This window comes from Larimichthys crocea, chromosome III, assembly GCF_000972845.2.
Source record: "Larimichthys crocea isolate SSNF chromosome III, L_crocea_2.0, whole genome shotgun sequence".
In the NCBI taxonomy this organism is placed as follows: domain Eukaryota; kingdom Metazoa; phylum Chordata; class Actinopteri; family Sciaenidae; genus Larimichthys; species Larimichthys crocea.
Window position 1 is genome coordinate 27,474,985 of NC_040013.1, and position 20,559 is coordinate 27,495,543.

Below are 20,559 nucleotides of genomic sequence, written 5' to 3' on the forward strand. Positions count from 1 at the left end.
TACAGCTGTTTTTTTTTTTCATCACTGTAAGAGCCAACACCAAAGAGTAATGTTTGGCTGTTGCTGAGGAACAGGACAGTAAATGTGCGTGTCAAGATCAGGTTTGCATAAACAATACTGAGTTTGCATATCCTGGTGCATAACCTCAAAGTTAAACCAAAGTATTTCCTTGTAGAACACAAATTCTCTTCCTAAAGCGTCAGAGTTACAGGCAGTCTTGTGTACACATGTATTTGGCCACAGACAAATAACTAGAATGAACACAATCTCGATCTATTCGTACAACAATGATTAGATCCTCTAAAAATGACAATGTTATCAACTGTGAGGAGATTAAGTCACACTGTGATACTGATTTAAAACAGATACAGTATGTGTGCATAAACTGTGTATGTGTGGATATCTGAGTCACACTTTCAAAGAATTCATAGGTCTGTTTTGGATTATATAAAATGTTCATTTAAGCTGAAGATGGCCTAAGATGACAGAGCAGCCCCCTAAATGATCTGACGTATGTTTTGCACTGTGGCAGTAAGCTGATTTCACAGTTCTTGGCAGGATTATCCACTAGAATAGTTTTATCCCTGCATCATGACTTAGACTAGCAAATTTCACTTTTTGATAAATGATGGTGGTAGTTTGTGGTAGCGGCAACTTCTTTGGACTGGATGTCCTGCAGTTTCCATTGAACATGATTAATTAATAATAGCTTTAAATGTTTTTTTTTTAATACAAGACCCAGACAGACATAATATTTAAGCGGGCAGACAGGCAAAGCTTACTCTCGAGTCGCTTTCCAGTCATTTACTTTGCAGAGACAGGAAACTGTCACAGCCAAAGAGCAGCCTGTTACCACCTACACATAATCTGTTTTTATGATGCAGCTCTTGGATTCACTGCCTGTCCTAACCAATAACCTTAAGCTTATGCAAAAGCCTGGCTGTTATTGTGATGACAATGTGGAAGCCATTGCCACGTATGTTGAATGAAAAAAAATTGCTGTATAAAGAAGCCATGTGCGTATGTATGTACGTAGCACTGACCTCGGCAGAAACACACTCTCCACCACATAGAAGTCTTGCATAAGCACATCTCTGTCAGGCTTAGAGGTGAGGTTGCCCACTGTATAGCCAATCCCAAGCTGAATGGCCCCTTTCAAGGCCGATGACGTAGTCTAGATGGGAAAATAGAAGAGAAAACATCATGTCAAAAATAAAAAAAAGAGTAATAACCCTTCCGTTTGAGCCATGTTTCTCTTTCTTTTACATTTTATAAGTTATTTTCACAATGTAGACTATGGCATGGTATACAGCCTCAAAATTAGGAAAGCAGATCATACACTAAGGCATTAAAATCCATGACTTATGTAGAGTACAATCTTGTGCTGTTATTTCCATAGAAATGCAATAAAACCCAAACAGTCAGGGACATAAACATACTAGTACTCTTGTTGCGTAAGTAGCTACCACAAAAAGACCTTTGACTACTTTTTAAGTCCCAACCTGAACAGCCACTGTAGAGAGCCTTGTAATGGTGGCATCTTAAGAAATGCTGCCAATAGCAGTGACGTCTATAGTGAAAAAAAAAAAAAAAGAAAGAAAGAAAACAAGTGTGACCAGCACTTGACTGATCTCTGGCAGCCGGCCCTGGCAGGGGTCAGGACATTATGTGCTGTAGAAGGACATTTATAAGGACTCATGTGACTCAGGCTCACAAGTGAAGACCTTTTGGACTTGTTGGCTCTAAAGAGCAGCATTCCGAAATAACTGTAATGTAATGGAACAGGTTCACATTGCCTTAAGAGGCAAATAAAACCAAGCACAGTGAGGCTGTTGTTATGAAGAAAAGCTATATCTTTTACCTTTTTGTATGTTTTCTCTCTGCCTGTGCTCCGAGGCCCTCCCATCCCATTTTCTGTTGTGGTTGACATCTGGAAGTAAGACAAATAAAACTATGTTTAACCCATTAAGACCAGATTAAGCAACAATTAATGTTTCCATCAGGAAGGTGCTGAAAAAAAATCAACATTGTAAACCTACCCTGCTTAATGAAAAGCTGTGCCTGACAAACGGCAATCAGGGCAACATCTCTTGATTGTCAGCTTGAGCAAACATCAGGAGGTTTGGATCTGTCAGGGGACCCTCTGCAAGAGACCAGAGTTATTATTACACAATAAAAAAATAAAAAAAGTAAAAAACCAGGACAAAAAAACGCTCACAGCTTCAGCTGGAGTGAAGCTGCTCTTGAGTTAAGATATGACAAGCCGAGGATGGAAAGGAATATATCCACCAGCAAAGACTCCCTGATTAACTGCGATAAGTCTGAGGTCTGGGTTAATTTGTGCCCGATAGGAGAGGCAATTCAGGCTATTTCTAAACTCTTACTGTTGAACCAGCCTGCAGCAAGAGCTCTTTGCTTTGACAGCCACTCGTGACTAATTAAATGTTTATTTATGTGTAATAAGCCCTACTCTTTTTGTTAGAGTCTTGTTTTGGAGACCAATACAATCCTGATTGACAGTTCAGCTGTCGCCTCCCAAATCATGCTGTGCAGATGTAGAAAACTATCCTTATACATTTAGTGGCACCTTCCTCCTCTTCCTCCTCCTCCTCCACCTCCTCCTCCTCCTCTATTTTCATAATTTCCTTTTCCAGACCGTGTGCATGTGTGTGTGTATGTGTGTGTTTTGGATTAATAACACCTCATAAAGAAGCAGAGCTGCAGTGTGTATGTATGAGGTGTAGCCCTGTGGCTGAAAAGCAATCTGCTAGAGCTGCCTCGCTTAAAGCACAACCAAGTCTGTCTCATTTCCTCATATGTTCTCAAATTTTACTGTACCACTCCCTGTCACTCTCTTTCCTGTCCTTGTTACTTTCAAGAAAACTGTGTCTCAGTGTGTGTGTGTGTGTGTGTGTGTGTGTGTCTTCTTAGTGAGTGGGGGGGAAATAAGGACACAGACAAGTAAGAGGAGCCGAGGCTTAATAGAAACACAAAATTTGGACTTTGTCTGATAAGCTCTGGAAAGTCTGCAGTCACCACTCCACCTGCATATAAATGCACCTGGTGGTCTCAGAGCCTCGACTATAGCACAATGACTCTCTGCTTCATCAGCACTTGCTGCGACATGTCGTCTAGTCACCCGCTCTGTGACCACCAATCATATTCCAATCAAATCAGAATTACACTCAATGGCGCAGTTATATTTTGAACATCTTACTAGCAGTTACAGTGCTACTATAACTGCAGGATGTATTCAAAAAGGCACAAATACAGTATGCTGTAGCCATGTTCAAAGGGATAATTAAATGCACATTGACACACACACTGATTCAGATATTACAAGAATGTAGCAGCCACTCTTATCTCCAGACTGGTTGTTATCTCTGCACAGCTCTTCTGTTGCTATAAACACAGACAACACCAATGCAAATATATTTTAGCTTGAACCACGTCTCTCTGCAGCCATGTGTCTTTATGATTTATCATCATGCATCATTTATACGCTCTCCATCACCAACTAATATTCAGTCTTTTTGTGTTCCCCCTCTTTGGGATGAACAAGTATGGTCACACAAAACTCGTCAACTCATCCCATGACTTTGTATGACTGGAACACCTCGAACAAAATCATCTTCATCGTCATTAATCATTCGAAATTAATCATAATATTTCTGTTCATCACCGTGTCATGAGGTGTTGATCCACCTGAGCCATCACACTGTATGTGTGCTCTGAAACCTGAGGAATGTTAATGAGCCTCCCGGTCTGTCTGGCTCTCTGTTCAGCCCTGGCGCGAGTGTCAGTGTAAAGGGGATTGTGTGGACCTCTCTATCTCTCTCACCTGACCCCACAACCCAGCCGGTGCTCCAACAAACTGTTTCCAGAACAATCCATGCGAGGCCCGCTGCCACAGTGCACAACAGTAGGTCTGTTGTTCACCTCTCAACAAAAGATAGGCAGACAGATGGTTGGACGTGCAGATGGAAATGGATGAATGGATCATCCTAATCAGCCATGTCTTATCACTGTCAAACAGTCCCATTGCAAATACCACTAACATACAGCAGTATAACAAGGAAAAAAAGAGAACACATGTACACTGTTACATGTATGTAAAATGATACCTTGTAAGTGAAAAATACATTACTGTGAGCTACAAATCTAAAAATGCATCTTGGTCAAATCAATGACTCTGGCAGATAGTGGATGTTTTGTGGTCTGGATGAGGACCAAATGGGTAAATTGATACAACTGATCAATAAGAAGGAAACTCTATACTTGAAAGTCTAAATCTGAATTTTAAAAAAAACACAGTGGAGTGGAGTTGAGTTCTGCGTTGTTTGTGTTCCTCTGTGAAAGTCAAGCAAGATCACAAAGACTTTACGTCATGGTAAAACTGTGCTACATTACAGTATGTCTGCACTTAAAGCAGGAAAAAATTCAATCGAAATGGGGAAAACACATTCTGGATTAATTTACATTTCACACACTTGTCTAGCTTGCATTTCACGCACAAACAATTATTATGCACACAGACAACGCAGCTGACAAAACTGTTGCAACTTTAGATTTTCTTTGCAAACAGCTCTTTTTACAACTTTGTCAAAACCCAGATTTGGTCAATAATATACTTTTGATTTACTTCATCTTCCCTAATTGTGTAGCACTTTGTGACTACTGCTCTGAAAAGGCACTATATAAATAAACTTTACTTACTTAGCTCTTCTCTCTGTCTGTCTCAGTTCCTAAACAACTCTCTTCCCACTCGTCCCGCACGCCCTTGTCAGAAACTCTACCACCCTTCAAACAAACACACTTGAGTGCAGATTAAACACTGGCTCTCATACCATATCTCCTCCATGGTTTCAGAGACATTACCAAGGGTGCTAGTCAGTCCCTGTGGAAGTCAAATAGGCACTATAGAGCCAAGCAGTCCTGGCAAGGAAAATATGTTGCTGAGAGCAGACATGGGCCGTCTGGTATGATAAAAATGCAAATCCAATGCGTCTGAGCTGTCCAAAAGTGTAAGTAGCTATAGTGGTGGTAATATTCCCTCAGTAGGCAAGATAGTGTTTGATCAGATAAATCAATCACCACCCATGCTACACATTTGTCTTAGAAATGATATATAATTTTAAAATCATCTCTTACCATTTTCAACCATTTGATCATGACAGCAGTGAGGTATTCAAAGAGGCTCCCATGGTTTCTTTCATCAGGACACAGATACTACATATAGCCTTCTCTTTGCTCTGCTTTGCTTCAGTCCCTAGATACTATTAGATTACTGAAGCAGGTTGGAGACATAATGGAGAATCAATAGCAGCCCAGAAATGCAGAGCTGGAGAGAGGACTAGACTGCTGGGCTTTCATGACCTTCACAATCCCTGAATGATATCTGGATTTGGATGGATACAATCAAGAAGATGCATGCAGAGTCAGCTTAGCTCGACCTGCAGAGGATCGGCTTCATTAACTTAACTACCTTGACTACAGCTCAGAATTTAATTCGGACAACTTGTTCAATTGCAATTTATATTTCTATATCCAAAATATACTAAATATTCCAGGGCTACAGGAAACAAATTACCCCAACTGTGCAAAATAGTTGCTTCTATGAAATGTGTCATATTCTGTTATGAATCATGCAGCTGGGAAACAAACATCTAATGTGTGGGCTCCCCTCCACTAGCCAGGCAGAAATAATCAGTCCTACAAATGATGATAACAAACAAATTGTACGTCGTCCTCAAAAACCACCTTCTTATTTATTCTTCATCTGTAGACTTTTCAAGAATTCGAGAATGTTTTTCTCACAGATAAATGAGACAGGCAGAGAACATTTTTGGTGGGCAGCAGACAGAGTGAGGGAGGTTAGAGAAGAGACTAACACTGTCTTGTGTGTGATTTTCAGCCAAACAGAAATGTCTGCTCATCAATCTCAAAGACACCAAAAGAGAAAACACACCCAAACTCAGGAGCCATGCTCTGAATCCACAAGACAAAGTGCCTAAACTTTTGTTTACAAAAACACAAGTAAAACAGGTAAAAACGTGAAGTGTGCACAGTTTCAACATGTACACGTGTACACAGACACGTGTTTTGTGTGCACCTGTCATACAGTCCCCACATCAAATGAACACGTTAATCAGCAGGAAGATATTATTTTGGATTGTTTTTTGGTGCTGGTTCTGTTCCACATTTCACTGTATCCTCTCGAGGTGTGTTTGTGTTCATCAGCCCTCTGAGGGACAAGCTGTGCTGCAGCTTTCAGTAGTACTGTTGGCCTGTGTAGACCAGGCATTGTGCAGCACTGCAGAGCTGGCAAAGAAGTGCGTGTGAGTATGTACACTGTATGTCTAAACAAGACAGGAATCTGTAGCCACACAGGCAGTCCATTTATATGAACAACGTGGGAACATCTTTCATTGCTATACCACGAGTAGTAATTTGGCCAAAGGGCAACGCCAAATGAAAAAGAAATGTTGTTGGCTAAATCAAAGAGTTTCATGTTTACCATGCAAAATCAGATGTTTATGGAATGTACTGTATCCTCCACATGTTAACATGTGTGTGTACACTCCGTACATGAATGTTTGGCATGTTATCTAACAGCGTGAAAGTGAAATCCATCTTATAGTTGGGGCAGTGTTATGAAAACAGACTGATCTATCCACCAGCAGAGCTGGTGTGGCTAAAAATACAGAGACGTACTTTATGTCTTACCAACATAATGATACAAGGAGAAGCACAACAAAAGTGCATGAATGGGAACTCTTTACAAGGTTTACAGTGTGTGCTAAGCACAGCATAAATCTGAATTCTTATTTTAGTAGGGTAAACTACTGGCCAGGTTAAAGATACATTTTCATTACTGACAGTATTTGACTCTTTGGTAAGAGCAAATAAAGAGAAACAATAGGTGGGAAGAGAAAGAGGGATAACACCTACAGAGCTATAACCTTTCACATGTGTCAATGGAAGTAATTAGCTAGACAGAGGGAATAGGGAATGACAAAAGAAGACATAGAGTTTTACATATTTTGTTGGGTGCTTGTGATTTCTGTTGCAGAGCACATCAAGACCACATACCCAGTGTTATTTAAAGCAAAGCAATTTTCCCAGCAGGACAGGAAAGGTAAAAAATCTGCACTATAATAATGCAAATGCAAATACATAGTCACATGATAAATATGATATATGAATATTTCTAAGAAACCCAGGGAGAGGACTCGGCCTATGTATTTGTAATTCAGAGAGTGTCTCACTCTAGTTCCACTCTGCATGAGAAGCAGTGAGGAGGAGGTTACCCTCTGTGTCCAGAGAGTCACATGATTCAACTGAAAAGGGGTGAGGGTAGGGGAGGGGGGGGACATAGAGATGAGTACATGGAGAGAAAACAGAGACAATGTTCTCTAAAGACACAGAGGCACGGAGAGCCTGCCCTGATGGAGCGATACACTACACCACGACACACTCTGAGACAAGGACTTATTACAGCTGGCTTATTATATTCAACCACCAGTGATATCTCTGGGAGCCCCAGCTCCTTATGCCACAGCACATGGAAAAAAGTGATAACATGACACGAAGAGAAGAGAGAAACTTGCCTGTCCCAGTTTAGCCCGGTTTAGTTTTACTCAGCCCTGCCCTGGAGTCCAAAGGTCCTCTTGCTCTCCTCGCCACAAGGGTGGCAGGCTTGTTTATTATATGCATATTGCTGTGGGCACAACTGAGTGTTTATTATTCTCAGAAGCAGTCAATCATGGGGAAAGAAGAAAAGATTAGGTGACTGCCTTTACTGATCGGAGGTCACAGGCTGCTGAAGAAAAAGACAAAGAATTTCATGTTGTCAAATTTCTGCATTCTTTAACTCTTCTCTCCCACTTGTTTGTCCTCACCCACTCCTCTATGTCTTGCTGCCCGACACTTCTGTCATCTTTTCTTCCCACTGTCTCACTCTAGCACCCCAGGATCCCCTAAGTGGGCCTCTGCATGCCCCGTCCTTACCAGGACAGGAAAGTAGGAGGGCGGTTTGGGGGAGTCAGCAGGGCCAAAACAACAACCACAACAACAAACAACAACAAACGCCACAACCTCCAAATTATCTAAATTCCTACAGAGTTGACAACGTGTCACTCTGTCTGCAACCCTCCAACCGACCAATCATTATACAAAAGAGCACAATTATGAGCCAATTACTGCTGTAGGCTTTCTTTGGCAGAGATTTTCCTGCTGTGGGGCCAAAGGACAGCTGCAAAGTCTGACAAATGATGGATTTTTTGACAGTCTTCCCAAGATTCATAAATTTAGGATACAGGGTAGCAGAATATGTGTCAAGTCACTTCATCAAGCATTATATATGGTGCTGTGAATAATGATTTTATCTAATTGGGGAACTTTCTAGAGAGTCAAAATGTGTCACGGAGGCTGATCTATCAATATATCAACTTTAAGTCCATAGAATCAGTTAAACATACAATAACATCGTCAGGGTTATTTTCCATTTGTACTCAACATGACTAGTAAATCTTCATGTGCAAAGGAGAGTGCACGTTTAATCCTTCATTTGACTTTTTTCACTTTGAGCATGAGCAAACCTGACAACAATGATAACAGCATAATAGCAATACATTATCTATTCGTAGTGAGGACTTCTGACTGGGAGATGAAAGAGATGAATTTATAATTTATACAACTGATGTGCAATTTATGTTTTGTCCCATCCCTGTAATAAATATGTGGAGGAGCTTTCATAAATACATTTGATATTGTCTAGGGAGAACACTGATCACAGTACTGATGATAGTAAACAGTTGATTATGAAGTCCTAGTGATTACACATGGTATGTGCTGACATGAGTGCAGCCTGGCCGATGAATGAGGACAATAAAACAGATAACAGAGAGAGAGAGAAAGAGAGAGAGAGAGAGAGAGAGCTGCCCACGCTGTGCTTAGGTAGAGGTGCAACACAACTGAACAGGGGTGCGGAGGCTAAACCTCATCCAATCAGTAGAGTATGTGGGTCAAACTGCCCACTGACCTGTCTATGTTTATGCTACAAAGCACCTTCTTATTCAGCAGTGCTCTGATTCATACTGCCGGCTATGGAGAATGTGTCTCTGATTCTGGTTTAAAATATTTTGAGGAGGCTCGGAGCACTGATTCAATTAGTCAAATGATCTGTTAGACTACTGAGAATAAATTCCAATAATGACAAGCATTTTATTTATGTGCAATGTGTATCCTGACCGATAAAATGACCAAAATATCAGCCTGCCTAGAAGTGTAGTCTGACTATAATAACTACTTTTGTTTTTTTGGTTATTGGTTTATTTAATTTAGTAATCTATTAATCAAAATAGTACTAGATTAACCAATAAGAAAGTAATCATTAGCAGCATAACACACAACCCTCAGTAACCAAAACCAAAATCATAAACTGCATGACCAACCGCATGTTGCTTATTGTAGGCTATCCCACAACAGCGACAAGTTACATTTTGTTAAACTGAAATATGATAACTACAATAACATCCACAAGAGGAATTGATACCAAGTCTTTAGACTCACAAAGATGGAGGCCACATTTTGTTTCAATAAATAACCTCAAATCTCATTCTACAATCAATCCTGCTGCATTACTGATATTAAAATAAAGGGATCGAATGTAGCTACAACTGAAAAGAATGACACAATAACCCAAGACGAAGTATTCTAGAGAGAAAACAAACACTCACGCTTTCAACTCATTGCAACTGGGACGTGGCACATTAGCACTTCAACCCAGAATGCAACACTGTAGACTGGAGTGAGAGAGGATCCTCTGAGAGAAGAATTAGAGTGGGTGTACGAGGAAGCGAGGTCACACCAAACACACACAAACATTACAAGGTGCCGGATTTCATTATCACAACACAGTGAGGCTTTTTTTTTTTTAATCAGAACATCTTGAATGTAACCAGATCCAACATGGGGCCACACCCGTGTGTGTGGACACAAGGCACATCGGCCAGTCAGACCACTATCAGGAATGAGAGAGAGGGAGCTGAGAACTACTGTTCAGGGCACTCACTTATGTAACTCTTAATGAGCCTCATCTGCTTGTTATTTTGGTCCTATTACTACTGAGATCCCATGGTACTGTACGAACAGAGTTCATGGTGCTTTGACCCCAAATCATAAGACTGCACTAAAAGCTGTTCATTTCTGTACTACCTACCTACTGTACTAATGTTGGCTTAAAAATGTGTCCTTATGCCTTGAAGCGGTGTTATCAATTATGCTTACAGTTACAGCCACAATCACAATGTAATCACTTATTTAAGAGAGAATCTGATCCACCACAGTAAAAGTACAAGAAGGGCATAAATATGATTTGTGTTGACAAGGTTTTGGCTACTACTGTGATGTGGCACTTCTCCTGCGACTCAGATGGAAAATATTACATAATGCCCAGATGCTGCCCACTCTGACAACCAACATATCAGTGCAAGGGCAGCAGGCCGCATAGCACAGGAGCTCAGGTGATAGTCCCAAGGAGAAAGCAGAGGATTTGCATGAGCTGTTTTCCCTTTCAAATATCCACTGTGGCAATCTGACCAACATGGCCCAAGTTGGACCATTTCCACTGCCACCCAGTCAAATGAGGAAGAAACAGGAAGTTGTGGTCCTGTGCAACACTTTATCTTAAATTCTGGATTGAAATCAGTCAGGTTTGCATGATTATTTATTTTTATCCAATCATCTGTATGTCACAGTTTTACCCAAAATGGGTGATAATCACAAGATATTTTGAACATATGTTGCTTTATTGGCAAAAAATAAATTAGACTGAGGACATAGCAGATACACCTCATTTGTCAGCTGGCTTGACAACCAGGCTGCACTGTGACCTGATGCGTTAAGATGAGAGACCTTTTCTCACGATAGAGAGGAAACAACATCAAAACAAGACACAGGTTTCACCCTTCATTATGACGAAGCAAAACTCTCCCTCAGACACACAGACCTGATTTTGTTTATTGATATTCAGTATTTTGTCAGTGAGATAGTCAAACAAACACATGTTTAACAATTGAACTGCCACTGAATAATAACAAGTAAGTCCAGATCATTCAGTGGACACTGCTGTTGTTGAGTTGGCCAAAGCTGCTTCCCTGCTCACTGGGCACTTCCCAATCTCCCAGTATAGCTTGCAAGATAACCAGTTATCTCTTTTTTCCTTTGGACCGGCAAAGCTATTTCACAGTCACATTCTGGCTGCCAATTACCAAGAGGAGAAATGTAGCACTTTGCTGTAAAGAGCAGTGATAATCTGATAGGTACTGAGGGTCGCACCAGTAAATGAAAAGCTTGCCCTGTGCTGCATGGAATATAGAAAATCTGTCACCTGGCTTACACATGTTCTGTCAACGACTTGCAGAAGTTTCTCAGTAACTTACTTAGCTCATAACATGCCAGGTGTTAGACATCTTAAATCTTTCATTATGATCATGTTTTCCTCTCCCCCTTTATGTGTTACACAACCTTCAACATGCTTGCCTCATTTCCAATCAGACAGACTTCCAGTTTCTTACTAAAAGCACAAGACAGACGAGTTGCAGACGCGTACATAACAAACTTCCTCATTAATTAAAAAAAAAAAAAAAAAGTAAATGTTGATACAGCATACAGCAAACATTAGACTGCCCTGCAGCTACACTTCGGAACTGGTTGTGCGACTAAAAAAAAAAAAAAGAAAAAAATGTAAATAATACTAAAAAAACAATATGGAAAACATTAACTTTAAAGATTAAAGTCACCTCAAACACTACTACATGTAATTTCACACCGTTGCTAAAACATGTCATTAAAATTATGGTTAAAAAAAAAAAAAACCTTATGCTCATCTCATCACACCTTTGTATCCGACCACAAACAAGTTGAAGCGCACCTGCAGTTTTCACCTGTCGTAACACCTGGAGATACTTTAAAAACGAAACGTGATGAATGTATGCTAATGGTCCAAGTGTCAGTGTAGTTCACCTCGTACATACATCTCCACAATCTATCTAGTACAAACCTTACCAAGCAATCGTCTTCTTCTGAAATCTTTTCCTCGCAGTGGCTGCTGCAGTCCTCACAGAAAAGCCCTTTGCCCAAGCAGTCGATCACCAAACAGATTCACAAATTCGGTTGAGAAAAATATACGCAGTGTATTTCCAACACAGGGCGACTGTGTACAACTGAGGAGTCACTCCACTGAGAGCAGTAAGAAGCCCTGTCTCTCTGTCCCTGCCCTGCCTCTTTACATACAGCCATGCCATTCAGTGCAAAAATTACTCGATACTGTCCTCTGCAGGACATTTCAGTTTGTTCAGCAACAAGAAAGATATATTAACAGTTTGTTTTTTTCTCTCAATTACAATTACAGTACACGTTGTCAGTCCATGGACAAGAACATGGTCTATGATTGTTGCTCGGTTATTTCCACTCTTTAGCTGATTAGCAGCAAATGTTGATAAGGCAGCAGGAGTTTATGGCCCATGGACACGTCCAGAAGGAGAGCTGCTATCTTTCAATCAGCCACCATGAGGGGAATCTCTGAAGGTGTAAAACATCATCTCAGAATGAGCATGTTTACATTCACATACACCATTCACTGCTTTCTGAATGATGGAAAGGTTTTGGTCTAAATACGGCTATAGGGATACATCAGTCATTGAGACAAATTCATATTGAACATGAGGTGTTGGTAGCATGATATCACAAAATATGAATGAAGAATCTTTGCAAATAAAAATATAAAATTATATGTTGATTACCTCTCTGACTCTCTGTCTTTCTTCTTTATCCAGCAACACAGAAATATGCATACTATAAATAGTAAACCACCTGTGAATAGAGAGATGGATATTTAAGGTAACTGTATCCATACACAATAAATGCAACTAATCATAAAATGTTGATCTCACCTGATTGTTAGCATTTGACAGACAAACATTTCAGCTCTGATGCGCAAAAGCTGAGAAAGAAGTTGGCAGAGTAAAAGCAAGCAGAGTTAGCAAAAAGCATTATTTTCTTCACTTGTTTTGTGTGCAGAGAAGAATCTTTTGAAGCTGTCAAAAAAATGCAGTGGAGTAAAATGTACATATTGCCCAATTAAATGTAGTGAAGTGGAAAATACAAGTACCTCAAATTTGTACAGTATTTGAATAAATGTACATTCTAGCACCACTGCTTATCCAGAAGCAAGACACACATGACATGAGCAGACAAGGTGTCAGATTTACTGGTATTCAGGACTTACAAACACCAATAATGTATCCAGATATTGCACGATCCCTTTTGTGGATGGGTGATGATGCAGTTCCTGGAGGAAAGACAAACACTTCAAGTCAATGGGCATTTAGAACAGTGGGCAGCATATTGTAAAGTGTGTGTATCTGCAGGAGAAGCTTACCATTGATAAAAGCACAAATGCTGCTGTTGTCTAATTGAGAAAACAAGAGGAGGGTTATAAAGTGTTATACAGAACAGCATCAGAAAAAAACTTCAGGAAAGACACTCCAAAATCTAAGATTTAAATGATTAGCATTACACAAGCTGTATACAGTCTGACTTTTAGACAGAAAAATGTATTCATTTCAATGAGTAAATAAATAATAAATCTAGAAGTTTGGCATCAAGGGTGCTTAATATTGCTGGATTAAATTTCTCCACTGTGAAATTATTAGCAAACAGCGCCCTCACCTCGCCATACAGGAGTAGAAGCAGAGAGGACAGCAGCAGAAAATAAACCGTGAAATTAACAGGGTAAACTTTAAGTCTTTGCTGTAGTTCAGTTCAACCCAGTTCTTGAATGGTCACATTTGAATAAGAAATTCTAGTTTCTAATATGGCACCCTAAGTTTTAGGAATGTGTGAATGATTGCAAGACAAAAACCATAATGTATAGTATATTTATGGCTTTAGAAAGTAAAAGTAAATACCTGTACATTTTTTGGTCTCAATATAGCCTTTAATCCCTTCGAAATCACAATTTCCAGGAGAATCTATGGAAACAAATGCCCGGCCATCGTGCTGGCATACAGTATTTGGTGGTGGAAGGCCGGTGCAGTCTGGAATGTGACCACTGAAGAAATCCTCATCGTACTCAAATACATGCTTCACATTGTCGGCACATCCTGGAATCTCGCAGAAAAACAGCTGCACAGATCTACTTCCACCTGTAACATCATACAATATATCTATGTAACATCTCAAATATTGTTTCATCAGAGTATTGAATCATCAGAGTGCTGTAAACAAAAGAAGACACACCTTGCTTTGTTGTGCAGAGAGCAAACAACAGCAAGATGAAAGTCAGCACTGTCAAGACAAAAGAAATGCAAATTAAAATGAAGTCTCTGATGGTTAAACATTGGACACAGTTCAAAGCTGGTAAATTGACAGAAAACCCACCATGCATGTTGTCAGTACTGAGAGGGCTTTCTGGATCACAAAACCTGCTGCTGTGTTCCACTGTTGTTCACTGGGACATATACTGTAAGTCCCCACACATGCACCTACTGGAGATACAGATTAACATCAGAAACACTGAGTCAGAACCAAAACTCAAAACTGAATGACTGTATTTCTATCAGTTAAAGTGTGTGTGTGTGTGTGTGTGTGGGTGGGTGGGTGTGCGTGTGCGTGTGCGTGTGGGTGATAAAGCCAATCTTGGGGGGACCAGGAAACAATTGCATGCTTCAAGAAACTCTGCCTCCACTTACCAACAGGTGACATTGTATTTATGGCAAAAGTTTAGAGTTTTTCCATTTTCAATCTCAGAAGAAATTCCATATTTTTCCGTCATTGTCTTTTGATGAATGAAAACATGTTCTATCATAGTAGCTTAAAATTGGTCAGAAATTACTACTCTGTTTTGCTCTTTCCTCCTCCTTGTACCCCTATTTTTACACAACTGTACCCTGCATCTCACAAACTTGTCCTTTGTCTCTGTGATACTGTAATTCTTGTTCTTTGTCAACCTGCAACCAGTCAAAATCTATTGAGCAGTTAGTACTGTAAACAAATTGAAAGCACAATGTCCAAGACCATACAATCTGTGTATTGCAATTCTACAAAAAGTAGATGTGCAGTTACAAAAAAATATTCATGCAGTACAATACACACAGTGATGAACTTTACAAATGTCTATTGAAACAGCTGGATGTAGTGTAGTACAGTAAATTTGCAATTACAAAAATACAGTAGTGTTTGTAGTACAGTAAATTTGCAATTACAAAAATACAGTAGTGTTTTTGTTTCCACCTGCTGTGATAAGTACCCCCTGTTAACCTTTACTAGGAAAGTGTCACATGCACTAAATTGACTGGTTACACATACTAGTCCCATCTGTAAACTGTGAAAAGTAGGAGGTAGCTGTCACAGGAAATGTTAAAAGGAACAACATTTGCATATTATTTTTTTTTTACATTTGGTGGCAATATATGTATGGGTTTGATAGGTCTGACAACAGAACAGTCAATGGTGGATGGGGGATTTATTTATTTTATTTTATTTCATAAAGCAGCCCAAAAAAAAAAACTTAAAAACAAGAGTTTTGATGGAGAGAACATGCCCTTTAATGGTGAGAAACACACAGAGGTTATGACTTGTCTATCAGACATTACATTTTCATTATAGGTGATATTCTGGATCAGAAGGCTATTGTTTCGACCTATATGAGTAGCTTATATACAGTTAACCCAATTAAAAGCACATGTACTTTTGAACCTATGAATTGCAAGAAAAGCTGGGATTATATTTAGCCTTGTGAAACGCCAAGTCAAATATATTCAACTTGCTCAAAAAAAAAAAAATCTATTTAATTCATTTTGTAATTATGGCTGACGAGCCTGGGGTATATTTCCACAGAACATAAAAAAAGGTGTTGTTTTGCTTTCGCTATTTTGCGTTGAGAAAAACATCGGTTATTTACACTCTTTATGAGAGTTTAAAGACTGTAAGTAACCGATGTTCTTCTCTTCTATCTCCTTCATAAATAATTCAAATCGCAAAATAATATTTCCCCTGCGTTTGTTTGCAATATTAAGGCGATTTGCGTCACTTTCCGAACAACTGAGTGGTTCATTCATTTGAGTGGGGGGGTCGTCCGTTTATATATCGATACCAACGAGCGAGCACCTCCCTCGATAAAGCCGGTTAATTGGCAAAATATTAAATAAAAAGTTATTTCCTGATTGTTACATTCAGCACACACAGACAGACATGTCCCAACAACCCACCTCAGCCGCGCCATCACCTCATCACTGCCTGCAGAGCCTGTTCCTGTCTGAATGCACGTGTGCCTGATAACTTCATGAGCGCAAAGCATTTCCAAAACAATGTCGAAATTAAATGTATGCTGCTATAAATATATGTATAAATATATAGGTGTACATATCTCTGGAAATTCTTGCATAAACTCACCCAATTCCGCTAAAATGTCCGTAGAAAACCGCGAGACCTTCCTCAAGAAGAGACAGGAGGAAACTGATGAGACGGATCGAAACTGTGGCGTCAAGGATGTTGCATACTTTGAACCTTTTACTTTTGCAAAGTCACTTGTTGTTGAAGCATATCTCCACAATCGCGATCACTGCTGTGCAAATCATGTCGTTGTTTATATTTGAGACTGATCTGATACACGTTCAGTCCAGTGCAAATTGTTTCCATTCTCAGCTATTTTAATGGTTGGGTTTCTCAAACATGTTGCTATTCAAAACACACCTATTATACACAGAACCTGTCTGTGTACTCACATGCATAGTTAAGTCATTGCACAGGAGTGTTCACAGTGATTACTTGACTTAACTTGAAACTTGAACTGCAGCTTTGTATATGAATATTACGTGGGAAAAACGTATTTGCATAACATGCATATTTGTAAAGTACAGCACTGGCCAAAATAATATGCATAAGAGATGAAATGTCTATACAATAGTTGGTAGAGTATCAAATGCTGTGAGGAACCTTATATTCTGGATTTACAAAGAATCACTGAGAAGTTACTAAGGTAGAAATTCATATAAACACTTAGTCTAGATGCAGGTCACCATGAACAGAAAATGTGAGGTGAACAACAACATTACTTCCTGAGCATTTCACTTCCTCCCTGTGTCCAGTGTCACCCATCATAGAGCCTGTAGTTTAGTTTGTATGTTTGCCTTGACAGAGCTCATATTAACTTGATATTTATAATCACTTTGCAGACTTTGTGCATCCATTTGTGGGAAGTTAATTTTCCTCCTTGCATGGCTTTAATAAAACAATTTTTCTTTATTTTTCACAGAGGACTTTTTAAAAAGTTACATTTGAGGCATGAAATGACACACAGTGGCATGAAATGACAAACTTTCTAAGGCAACACCTGAGACATCCACTCAATGTTGGCTATATATATTTTGAGAGATTCATATTTTGAGAGATTACCTTTAGAAAGTATAAGCCAGGTTGAAAAAAGTGTTTGGATGTTTATTTACCAACATTCTGCATTTCAAAAAGAACAGGAATGAATAGCAGCAAATGTTGATAAGGCAGCAGGAGTTTATGGCCCATGGACACGTCCAGAAGGAGAGCTGCTATCTTCCAATCCATGACCACCATTAAGGGAATCTCTGAAGGTGTAAAAGATCATCTCAGAATGAGTATGTTTACACTTATTAATGAGATGTTGGTAGCACGATATAACAATAGCTAAATATATGAATGAAGAATCTTTGCAAATAAAAATATAAATTCATGTTTTGATTACTTTGCTGACTCTCACTGCTTTCTGGATGAATGGAAAAGTTTTGGTCTAAATACGGCTATAGGGATACATCAGTCATTGAGACAAATTCATATTGAACATGAGGTGTTGGTAGCATGATATCACAATATATGAATGAAGAATCTTTGCAAATAAAAATATTAAATTATATGTTGATTACCTCTCTGACTCTCTGTCTTTCTTCTTTGTCCAGCAACACAGAAATATGCATACTATAAATAGTAAACCACCTGTGAATAGAGAGATGGATATTTAAGGTAACTGTATCCATACACAATAAATGCAACTAATCATAAAATGTTGATCTCACCTGATTGTTAGTATTTGACAGACAAACATTTCAGCTCTGATGCGCAAAAGCTGAGAAAGAAGTTGGCAGAGTAAAAGCAAGTAGAGTTAGCAAAAAGCATTATTTTCTTCACTTGTTTTGTGTGCAGAGAAGAATCTTTTGAAGCTGTCAAAAAAATGCAGTGGAGTAAAATGTACATATTGCCCAATTAATGTAGTGAAGTGGAAAACACAAGTACCTCAAATTTGTACAGTATTTGAATAAATGTACATTCTAGCACCACTGCTTATCCAGAAGCAAGACACACATGACATGAGCAGACAAGGTGTCAGATTTACTGGTCTTCAGGACTTACAAACACCAATAATGTATCCAGATATTGCACGATCCCTTTTGTGGATGGGTGATGATGCAGTTCCTGGAGGAAAGACAAACACTTCAAGTCAATGGGCATTTAGAACAGTGGGCAGCATATTGTAAAGTGTGTGTATCTGCAGGAGAAGCTTACCATTGATAAAAGCACAAATGCTGCTGTTGTCTAATTGAGAAAACAAGAGGAGGGTTATAAAGTGTTATACAGAACAGCATCAGAAAAAAAACTTCAGGAAAGACACTCCAAAATCTAAGATTTAAATGATTAGCATTACACAAGCTGTATACAATCTCACGTTTATACAGGAAAATGTATTCATTTCAATGAGTAAATAAATATAATTCTAGAAGTTTGGCATCAAGGGTGCTTAGTATTGCTGGATTGAATTTCTCCACTGTGAAATTATTAGCAAACAGCGCCCTCACCTCGCCATACAGGAGTAGAAGCAGAGAGGACAGCAGCAGAAAATAAACTGTGAGATTAACAGGGTAAACTTTAAGTCTTTGCTGTAGTTCAGTTCAACCCAGTTCTTAAATGGTCACATTGCACGTCTGTCCGTCCTGGGAGAGGGATCCCTCCTCTGTGGCTCTTCCTGAGGTTTCTTCCGCATTTTTTCCCTGTTAAAAGGGTTTTTGTGGGCAAGAACCGAGGGTCTAAAGGCGGAGGGTGTCACTCCCTGTACAGATTGTAAAGCCCTTTGAGGCAAATGTACTTTGTGACTTTGGGCTATACAAATAAAATTGATTTGATTTTGATTTGATTTGCATAAGAAATTCTAGTTTCTAATATGGCATCCTAACTGTTCTGCATCACTCACTAACTAATCATCACACAAATCATCACAAACTAATTTACCACTCTGTCTAAATCTGTGTAATCTGTTATTGTCTGTGCCATCACATAAAAATTTTGGTTTTAGGAATGTGTGAATGATTGCAAGACAAAAAAACACAATGTATTTACCAATACCTGTACATTCTTTGGTCACAATATAGCCTGTAATCTCTTCGAAATCACAATTTCCAGGAGAATCTATGGAAACAAATGCCCGGCCATCGTGCTGGCATACAGTATTTGGTGGTGGAAGGCCGGTGCAGTCTGGAATGTGACCACTGAAGAAATCCTCATCGTTGCAAAATACATGCTTCACATTGTCGGCACATCCTGGAATCTCGCAGAAAAACAGCTGCACAGATCTACTTCCACCTGTAACATCATACAATATATCTATGAAACATCTCAAACATTTTTTTTATCATCAGGAGTGCTGTAAAAAAAGAAGACACACCTTGATTTGCTGTGCAGAGAGCAAAACAGCACCCAAAAGATGAGATAAAGTCAGCACTGTCAAGACAAAAGAAATGCAAATAAAATGAAGTCTCTGATGGTTAAAACTTGGACACAGTTCAAAGCTGGTGATTGACAGAAAACCCACCATGCTGTTGTCAGTACTGAGAGGGCTTTCTGGATCACAAAACCTGCTGCTGTGTTCCACTGTTGTTCACTGGGACATATACTGTAAGTCCCCCACACACACAACTCTGGAGATACAGATTAACATCAGAAACTTTATGCTGTATTTTCTATGGTTTCTCCATCCTGTCACATTTCTGTCATCAAACACTAAATCAGAACCTAATTACTCCTTTCTGTTGGGAGGGCAGCCAAACGATTGCATGCCTCGATAGATAGCATGAGACTCTTTTGTGGTTGTTTGCTGACAAAAGTTAACCTGACCCAGACAGATGCGGGTCTGCAGCGACGGTTTGTTTTTCATTTGAGATTTGAGGCGGTGCGCGCCAAGAAGGTATCAGTGGTGGGCGGATCACATCCAAATATAAATACCAACGATGGGAACCTTTGGGGAGAAACGGGGCCGAGATCCAAACAGTAACAATAATAATGTAGGACCCAGAATAATAGAGTCACAGTTGATACTCTACCCTCAGACGTCCCATGCACTAGAGTACAAACTAACTGAACACAACCCATAAAGCCGGTTAATAGGCGAAATAATAAGTTATTTCATGGTTGTTGCATTCAGGACATATAGACATGCCCCAGCAACCTATCTCAGCTCCCATCGCACAAACCTTA

At 39.4% G+C, this 20,559-nt stretch overlaps 1 protein-coding gene across 9 annotated transcripts in view; it reads right to left on the reverse strand.

Moving 5' to 3' along the window:
* The window catches only part of pip5k1bb (phosphatidylinositol-4-phosphate 5-kinase, type I, beta b), a 40,902-nt gene that overhangs the window by 17,275 nt on the left and 3,068 nt on the right, over positions 1 to 20,559 (reverse strand). For 3 of the 9 annotated variants that reach the window (XM_027277631.1, XM_027277630.1, XM_027277629.1), the window contains exons 6-12: positions 18,445 to 18,507; positions 18,111 to 18,160; positions 17,961 to 18,030; positions 12,070 to 12,585; positions 2,040 to 2,143; positions 1,862 to 1,930; positions 1,044 to 1,174 (exon numbers count right to left, since the gene is read on the reverse strand). In XM_027277631.1, the coding sequence (XP_027133432.1) occupies positions 1,044 to 1,174; positions 1,862 to 1,930 (200 nt within the window). In that variant the 5' untranslated portion in view covers positions 2,040 to 2,143; positions 12,070 to 12,585; positions 17,961 to 18,030; positions 18,111 to 18,160; positions 18,445 to 18,507. Of the gene's footprint in view, positions 1 to 1,043; positions 1,175 to 1,861; positions 1,931 to 2,039; positions 2,144 to 12,064; positions 12,586 to 12,806; positions 12,877 to 12,956; positions 13,007 to 13,291; positions 13,355 to 13,444; positions 13,475 to 13,973; positions 14,211 to 14,304; positions 14,353 to 14,445; positions 14,553 to 16,458; positions 16,651 to 17,960; positions 18,031 to 18,110; positions 18,161 to 18,444; positions 18,508 to 18,597; positions 18,628 to 19,431; positions 19,669 to 19,750; positions 19,776 to 20,559 lie in introns of those variants that run through there. The other 6 variants (XM_027277633.1, XM_027277634.1, XM_027277635.1 and 3 more) reach the window with 6 other exon arrangements.